Raw genomic sequence first — 9,710 nt, forward strand, 5'->3', positions numbered from 1 at the left:
TTTATGCGCTGATGCTCTTTCACAGTGAGGCGAGCAAACTGAGACACATAAAAGCAGATAAAGATAGAAGGAGGAACTTAAAAATAAGCTGTTCAATAAATAATCAGTCAAACTTTGAAAGAGAATGACTGTGGCACTGAGTGAAAAAAGTGCGTAAATTATGAATGAAGTGGTGGTGAAATGCAGATGTTATACTGCAGTTTTGTTGCTGAGTCAGTTTAAAGGTACAATTCTTGTCACAATCAGTTTCAGATCATAGTTCATGGATTATACACGACAGTTTTGCTGCTTTGTTATTTAGGTTTGGATCAGATGTCCTTAAAGGTGAAAGTGTGTTTCTATACAACTGAAAAAAATCATATATATATATAAAAAAAAGATCTATACCTTAGATTTGTACCATTCTTCAGATTCGTGGATGTTTTTGGAGGCCAGATTCTCATACTGCAGACGGACATCCCGCAGAGCAGCTGTCAGATCCGGTTTAGCCATTTCCATGTCCACCTGCACATGCTGCTGCTGCTGGATCTGGTTCTGCAGCTCCAGCATCTCCTGCAACAGAACAGGGTTCTTACCGTTAATAAAAGCATCTGAAAAGGTCTTTAATTCATGAAAAAATGTAAGGCTATATATCATTTGATTTGGATTTGAGGATTTGTAATGTGATTTACATTTTTATTGTTTTTGCTTTAGTTTATTAATTCAGTTATATTGTATTTTTAATTCTTTTTTCTTTTGTATTGTTCATTTCTGGGGAGGTATTCATATAAGCCTCTTTTGGCTTCTAACCTCTCCTGCACAATAATGCTACTTGTTTGAATGTTGTTGTTTTTTGTCTTTCTTGCTGTTTTATGAAGTGCAAATAAATAAATAAATAAATAAATAAATAAATAAATAAATAAAAGGTAAAATGGACATATTGTGCAAAAAATACAATAAATAATACAATATAAACTGAAACTAAACAGCTTTCTTCTTGTTAATGACTTATGTTGTTATATATAAACAATAGATTTGTTTACCAAACCTGATCTTATGGCTTCATTCATTCCACCATTTTCAGCTTCTGTAAATCAAGACTTTCTTTGCAATATCTGAAGAACTAAAATTAAGTAAAAACTCAACTAAAACTAGTCAATTCCTCAAAATGTAGTACAACTAAAATGAGTTATGTACTTTTAAAACAAGAAACACTAAATAAAAATGTTTAGAGTTGAGTTGGGGAACATTTTTGTAGGATTTTCCAGGATTTCCAGACTGTGTGACTGTATTCATCACCAATATGGTAGAATGAATGAGCAGATTAACAAATACTTGACATTTTTTGGCCAAATTATGAAAGTGCATTTATCTTATTAGGCAGCTCACAACTTGTTCACCCAAGTTTTTTGTTCAGATTTAACCACAAATAAAGCTTACCTCATCATGCAGCTTCTTGAGGAAGTTGATTTCATCCTGGAGGGACTCTACCTTCCGCTCCAGGTCAAGTCTGGCGAGGGCAGCATTATCCACATCCTGCACAGCAGTGACACTGACTCTTAATAAGGTGACTTGTGAAGGTGACATGAATTATTCATTGCATGTTTGCTGACAGAGGAAAAAAAAAAAAAAATCTTTCACTTGCTGTACAAGCGAACTCACACAGCGACCACACGCACATAATGAGCCACCGTGTTGTCGGGCAAGGTCATGAGCACATGCATCCAATAAAAATCAAACGTAAGAGGATCAGAGCAGATGTTAGAAAGACGCTATTAAATGTTTTCTCATGCTTTTAATGTGGTGAGTGCACTGAGGCATCTTTTAAGGCCGTGTTACCTAATCATATCACAGCAAATTTAGAAAGACACGCCACAGTAACACAACTAACACGTTTCATCATGGCCTGTCTATTCTTATAATGCATCATTCAGTTTGAACTAAAGGAGCCAATTTTATCAGTAAAAGTCCCTTTATTCCTCATTAAGAATGTTGCAAAAACCTACAATCCTCTCTGTAGCAGTTATAGTGAAAGAAAACAACATTTATTGATGACATATTGTTTTGCTGGGTGCTCAAGATGGCTCTGGATTTGCTTTCACTGTTTTCTTGACCTTGAAATTATTATTATTATTATTATTATTATTATTATTATTATTATTTTTTTTATGATTTGGCACTATATACATAAAACCGAAGTGAATAATCATCTGGGATATGCTACAAATGAATAATCATCTGGTTCAAATCCCATAGGGCTGCATGAGCTATGTCTGTAATGTAGGGTGCATTGTAGAGTATTGCATTAAGACAGGATGTCTGCTTCAGGAAGTGCAATAGAAAAGGGGTGACTGAAGAATCCAAAAGCAGGGAGAATTATTTGTGAAGTCCTCAGTCTTCTTACTAAACTCCAATGTTAACAGAAAAGTTTTTATGAAAATATAATCTGGAATCTTTAGCAATTGCATGATATTTTAAATTAAATACACACTGTACTCCAACATATTGTACCATATGATAGCACTGATTTTTTTTTTGTTATTGTATTGTTTTATTCTTTTCTATGTCCGCTAAACACACATTCATCCCACTGCTGTGCTTTGTCAGGGCGTTGGCAGGCTTGTAAGCGAGGTATCAGCAAATGAAGCAGCTTTGCAACGTTCTAATGCCACAAACAAAGTGTGCTATTCAGCAGGGTTTCCCAAACAAGCCCGAGGCTGCAAGAGTGACTGTCTGCCTGACTGACTGACTGAGTGCCGGCTGTGGACCCTGCATTGTTGTGTGTTTGCCACCCTGGCAGGCCGCAGGGACTTCCCTCCTGCCATTCATTTAGATAAGGCCATGATGATGATAAGGCAATCTATTGATAGTTTACAGTTTGTCCTTAAATCATATAATCACTAAGAAATACATTTCATTCCTGGGTGCAGGAAACAGCTACACAAATGCATCTAATTAACCATGATTTTGGCTTTGATCTGTTTTGTGTAGTTCCTCTGCCAAGACTCATCGGAAACTCTTTGTATGACTCATTATTTTATTATTTGCCATGAAACCCGGTGACAGAGAATGATCCCTGACAAAACCATAACAAGTGAAATTTTTATGTGCTGATGCTCTTTCACAGTGAGACAGCCCGGATCACATGGTGGCTTGTCTTCTCGCTCTGATAACCACATTGGGTCCACACTGTCCAGCTCATTCAGTGTGACCAGTCAGACTTAAAAAGATCCTCTCTCAGTGCAGGCCTGATTTAACTCATCAGCCACAACTTGGCCTTTTGTAAGGTTTGGGTCAGTTCTGCTCTATGAGTATTTCGGATCGTGGCTAGACTTCTGCTGTTGTGCCACCAGAAAAGTGCATTCCCGACTCATGAGTAATAATTACATAGAGATCACCTAGAGGGGGTTATACCAGGTTACTGTTTTAAGTTCGACTCAGATGCTTTGGCGTCACTTTTTTTTTTTTTTTTTTTCAGCAATTTGTGCTTTAACATTCACATGTAACCTAAGACAGTGACAGATTTAAAAGGCATTAGTTGTTTATTGACTCTCTTCCAAAAAAAAAAAAAAAAAAAACATGAAAAAGAAGAGTTTGCTTATTAAAATGTCTGATTTGGTGAAGTGTGTTATACTGTACCTGTCTGAAGCTCTGCATATTGGACTCAGCATCTTCTCTCTGGGAAATCTCATCCTGCAGCCTGCAATATCAGAATAAAGCAGGGGTGTCAAACTCATTTTAGTTCAGGGGCCACATTCAGCCCAATTTGATCTCAAGTGGGCCAAACCAGTAAAATAATCACAGTAAAAAAAAAAGGAAAATTCTATTATGATCAGGTTTACATCTACAAAGTTACCTTAAAAATCTGAATAACACGAACAACTTAATTGTCTTAAGAAAAAAAAAGTGCAATTTTAGCAATATTCTGCCTTGGTTTATCAGTTTATCATTTACACATGTGCATTACGATCACTCATAACATTTAGTAACAGGCAGAATACTGGTCAAATTGCATCTACTTTTCTTAAGACATTTCCGTTTGTTCATATTTGTTCAGGTTATGCACATTTGTTGTAAAAGTATAGTTTGGTAATGTAAATATTTTCATGTAATTTTACTTTTTTACACCAAAAAAACAAAGAGAACATTTGGGGTTGCCATTATTTATAGGTTATTATGATAATGTTTTACTGGTTCTGACCCACTTGAAATCTAATTGGATTGTATGTAACCTGAATTAAAATGATTTTGATACCATCCCAGATAGCAAATATTTTGGCAGTATTATGGCATACATTTGGCATTTTTGGCTTTCTTTTGGCATTATGAAAACCTTTAGGTTTAACTGTGGTATGACTAAGGTTATCCATCATAGATATGGAGGCACCAGCAGTATATGGCTAAGTTCTGGCATATGTCTGGTTAACCAAAAGACTGGGCACAGAGCAGGATCAACTATAGGGATGGTATGGCATGTTTATGGCAAGACAGAAGACTGACTAAAGAGCGGCAACATCTTATTTCATATATGGATGTTTTTTGGTTGTGTTCTGGCATATTTCTGTAAAGCCAAAACACTGCACAAAGAGCGGGAATTTAAAACCCCACTTCATTTTAAAAGCATGATCAACACACATTTTGGGTGAATTTTGGTCTCCTTTTGGCTTCTTTTTGGGTCAGTTTTGGCTACTTTTTGGCTGGATTATAGGGATTTGGGGCTTTTCTGGGACAATTATGGCTATATTTTTTTGGAAGTCTGCAATTAGTTTTGGGTGAATTTTGGATTCCATCTGGTTTGATTTTGCCTTGCCTATTTCAGGCCATTTAGGGCCCATACATCCGCCCAGAATTTTGCCAAAATGACATGCCAGTTATGGCCCAGATTTAAGCCATAGTGATTTTGCTATCTGGGATTGATTGTTAATATCTTCAGTGTAATTTTTGCATTTCACAAATTCATCTCGCGGGCCGGATTGGACCTTTTGGCAGGCCGGATTTGGCCCCCGGGCCACATGTTTGACACCTGTGGAATAAAGATTTCTGAACAGAGTATTTAACATTTCAAGTTTCAAGCTTTTTTGGCCTTAAAAGTTTACAAAAGTAAAAAAAAAAATAATGAAATGAGACACAAAAGCACACATTCTTATCTACTCTGATCTATATGTAGAAGTAAAGCCTGTGCATTTCTGCCTAATCCTGGTCTGCTACAGCTCTACTCATCTACTTAGAGTTTATTCCAGACATGCCACGCCTCCTACTTCTCTCTCAGCCTGTCGATGTCGTCTGCCAGGTTATCCCGGTGCACTTCTACCCGGGCCTTTTCGTTGGTGAGCTGGTCCACCTGGCGCCTCAGCTCCCTCATCTCATCCTCGTACAGATCTCCCACCCTGGATGTGCCTTTGCCCCTCAGCTGCTCCAGCTCCGCCAGCAGGATCTTGTTCTGCTGCTCCAAGAAGCGCACCTTCTCTATGTAACTGGCGAAGCGGTCATTGAGGGACTGCATCTGGGCTTTCTCATTGGTGCGGTTCGTTATGAACTCAGTGTTGATGGCGTCGGACAGGGAGAAGTCCAAGTTCTCGGAGGCCAGTCGGGGCATGGCCGAGCTGCTCCGGAGCCTGGAGGTCTTGGATGCGTAAATGGTCGGAGCGGAGGAGACGCCGTAGGACACCCGGGTGGAGCGCACCGGGGTGCTGTAGTGGCGGCTGGTGTAGCTGGACCTCACCGCGGATTTCTCCCCACCAAACATCTTTTTGTAAGAGGAATGAGGAGCTGATCTATAAGACATCTTCTCTGCTTGTTTTCTTCTCGCACAGGAAACGTGGCCGCTTCAGGTTGTGGTCCCAACAGCATCAGCAGAGTGCGCCTGGGAAGGCGTTTCCTAAAGCATCCCACATTTATAGTCTCCCCCTATGCAAATAACGCCACTGAAACTTGAGTGACACCTTGAGAATCCAATAAGAGAATCGAACACACAACGAGATGCGTTTCAGGTCGACACAAACAGGATCAATCCCGGATCAATTTTGTGTCCAATCTGCTGTTGTGCACCACAGAGAAAGAAGAGTGATCCATGTGTAGAATGGCATGTTCAGACACAGCAAGATCTGGATGCACAACAGGACTGAACTTCAACCATGCACTGTAAAAAATGACTGTAGAATTAACACCAAAAAGTTGTAAGATTGCAACATACAAAAACTGTAAGTGACAATACAATGCAAAGTTGTTTATTTGAAAAGATTTTTATGTTAATTCAATCAAATATAGCTGTAGTTTTTACAGGAAGAGTATATGAACAAAACCAGATTTATATGTAGAAATGATGTGTTTCTATTGTTTTGAGAAAATAAAACTGTAAATTGAAAAACAATGTGGTGCCGTTTAAACTGCAAAACCATAATGTTGAAATAACGGCATATTTGCTTATATATATAAGTTATAAAAAAGTAAACATTTAACAATGTAACATTTTAAATTTGTAAACTAATGGGTTGGTAGAGTTGGTAGAGTGGCTCGTCCAATAACCAAAGGGTTGGTGGTTCGAATCCTGGCTCTGACTGTCCATATGTCCAAGTGTCCATGGAAGACACTGAACCCTAAACTGGTCCCAGTTGGACCTGGTGGTCTTGGAAAGAGCTTTGGACACCATGAAGGTGGAGAAAATGTGCTAAATAAGTGCAGTCCATTTACCAGTTAAATCTACATGTTTAAACTGTTAAATCTATATGTTACTCCATAAATATGTTAACAGTTGGATGTGTGTTTTTACAGTATTGTTCTGGAAACCACAGCTGACAGTTTTTTTCCGTAAAAACAACAGGATTTTTTTTTTTACAGTGTGCTGTGCAATAAGCTGAAATCACATTTGGGTAATTGCATTGGTTTCCACAAAGTACAACAGCACGTGAGTGTCAGGAGATGCAGATTGGGCTATTGATAGCTCTGTGGAGGTTTTCTACTGGGGCTTGAATCCATTTACTGAGCTACCCTAAAAGAGAACAGCCCATCCATGATTATGTCCATGTCAATATATGATCCTCACTATTCACAGTTAGCATAATGTAGTGCTGGCATTCCTGTTGATGTGCATATTTATTACATTCATCCTTGTGATCAATTTCTCACTCTTTTTTTTTCCCCCTCTGTGAACATTTCACATGCATTTTTCTACAGCAGGGCAGGGCTCATTCATTTGGAATCAGCTCTGTGAAGCTTTATATCATAAGACCCAGAGATACAAATACTCTAAATTGTCCATGCCAGTATTTTTTTTTATCAGCTCCTTTGTGAAATGCTTGAATAAAACTGAAAAAAAAACAGATATTTTCTGAGAGAAAATGAAATCACAAAATCACCGAAGAGCACACACACAGGAAAAAGGGGAGTAAGAGAAGGAGGCTGGGGCGGGGTACAAATCAAAGTCATTCAATACTGCCAGGTTTGCCGCAGGCTTCAAGCACACAGATGCATGTTATTAACTTTTAACCATACAGCAGATCAATAATATCATAGGTCATGTGTGTCCTTATGGATTAATCTCATGTCGGTAATAACTCTATCTGTGTGTCTGTCAGTCCTCTGTGTTCAGTTACTGCATGCAGAACAGTCAGTGCTGCAGTGCTGCTGACTTGCTGAGATTCAGTGATTCTGAACGGAAGGAGAGCTGAGCCAGTGACACTCTACACCTCGGACACACACCGACACTGCTGGTGTTCTGCTGGTGCTAAAGAAATCATAAAAGAAGTCGGAGAGGAAGATCTGGTCTGATGTTTGTTCACTGGATAAAACATATTTTATTCATTTTGTCTCATTTTTATTTTGCTTGTGTGGGTTGTCACGTTGATTTGAAGAAAAATTAAAACAGATTTGGTTCATAAGTAGAAAATGAATGCAGTTATAAGCATCAAACAATACTCTGGCTGTGGCCAAAACATTTCACTATCAAAATAATAGTGAAATATTGAATTGGATTATTTATTTCAACCTTAATTACATTTTCATAGCTCAGTTTTACTCTCAGCCTGTTTTCCCTTCATCATGGTGGAAAGTACCACCGGTAACTGACAAGTTGTTGCTTTTTAAGGAAAATTACATGAAGGAAACCAATAACATCACAATGTTAGAAGTGTGTAATGACACGGCCATTCTGTTTGAAGTTATTTTGGACACAGATCTGCTTGAAATAGTCCAATTTGGAGCAGTACAGCAAATCTAACTGTCACTGAATAGAAGAGCGAGACTCTGTACACTCTTTTTTCTTTGATTTTCTCTTTAATTGACTGACTCTCTGTATTAGTTAGTGTCCAAAGTGAATATAAGCTGCTATATTTGTCTCTTACCGTTTGTGCAAAAAAGAGCAGCGTTGCATGGGATATAAAGGTGTATTTAGGCTACGTCAATAAGGAATAAAGTGCTATATGCATGCAAAGGATAAAGAGTAAAATATACCTAGATCTATGGAGCCAAAGAGCCCACATCAGGGTCCCGGTATGTGTAAACAGTAGAACCCCATTTCCAAAAGTGCCAGTGGAAATTCACATGATAAACACTCACTTAGAGGCAGGAGGGGCCGTAGAAATTCCTGCTCCCAGGCCCATTATGAGCCAGCCCTGCCAGTGTTGGCCAGAGAGACAGACACAGGAGGCCGGGATTGTTTCAGACAGAGCAGGGATTGTATATTGCTGATCTGTCACCTAACTGCAGCAACAGAATGCAGACAGTAGGCCGTAATTATTGTTTGTAGCGCCGTGTTTGCCAGTGCTACAGTTTGGGCCAAATAGCTCCCATTCTTGGCAATTTTTTACAATTATATGAGTTGGGTCCCTTTTCTTTTTTGCAACAGAGGTTTCTATTTTCTATACACCAAAAGCACTGCAGGGGAGCTAATTAAAAGAACCATCCGACAAGACAAAGAAATACAAGAGGAGTTGAATAAGTCTCAGGGTTAGTCAGAGTCACGGAGGCTGGTGAGGCAATGCAACACATAAATTATATCTTTTTCTCTGGGTGTCATCACTTCAAAACCACAAGCATTGGCCAGCAAAAAGGCATCCTTTGTTTTATCTCCCATGATGGTGAATCACCAACACATGCAGCCAGTAACCATAGCAGTCTTCTCCAATATTATCTGGCAGAAGAAAAGCCCAGACAGAGACAGACTGAGAGGCTGTTTATATGTGACCTCTTTCACACAATCTATTTTATTACATAAACTGAAGTAATTGTTGGTGTAGAACAGCCCTATATCAAGTACGTTTCCCCCTCTTTATTACAAAAAAAACACTTCTATAAATTGATGGGTTTTGTGTTGGTCATGACATGGCATATTTAGTGGAGGAGTACTGCAGCACAATGTGTTTGCTGCGCCCCAGTGAGCACATGGAGGTCACACCGAAGTAAATCTAAATGTGACAGAGAAAAGCTGTAAATCCATGCCAGGGGACCTCAGTGAGCTTTTATAAAGGCTGTTTGCGATGTTCCTGTTGTTATCATGAAGGGATTTTCTTTTCTCAACTTAAAGTGAAAGGGTTTTTTTTCTGGAAGTTGAGCAGCTCAGACCTTTTCTCTTATTGGTCAGCAAAATAAGCAGAGTAAGACTGGCAATTTTAGGAATAGGACTTATACTGGATACCTTTGGCCCATAGTAACAACAGAAGAATTAAACTGCAGGGGCTATTTTCCAAATCACCATAGTAACTGACAAAACCCTTGGAAAGAATCCAGCGTGGTCA

The 9,710-nt window shown here is 38.8% G+C and overlaps 1 protein-coding gene across 1 annotated transcript in view; it reads right to left on the reverse strand.

Moving 5' to 3' along the window:
- Positions 1 to 6,021, reverse strand: part of viml (vimentin like) — a 9,248-nt gene extending 3,227 nt beyond the window's left edge. Inside the window, exons 1-4 of the mRNA XM_030160959.1 lie at positions 5,238 to 6,021; positions 3,619 to 3,679; positions 1,420 to 1,515; positions 388 to 552 (exon numbers count right to left, since the gene is read on the reverse strand). Of these exons, the coding sequence (XP_030016819.1) occupies positions 388 to 552; positions 1,420 to 1,515; positions 3,619 to 3,679; positions 5,238 to 5,764 (849 nt within the window). The 5' untranslated portion in view covers positions 5,765 to 6,021. The remainder of the gene's footprint in view (positions 1 to 387; positions 553 to 1,419; positions 1,516 to 3,618; positions 3,680 to 5,237) is intronic.
- Positions 6,022 to 9,710: the final 3,689 nt, after the last annotated feature.

This window comes from Sphaeramia orbicularis, chromosome 17 (assembly GCF_902148855.1).
Source record: "Sphaeramia orbicularis chromosome 17, fSphaOr1.1, whole genome shotgun sequence".
Lineage (NCBI taxonomy): Eukaryota > Metazoa > Chordata > Actinopteri > Kurtiformes > Apogonidae > Sphaeramia > Sphaeramia orbicularis.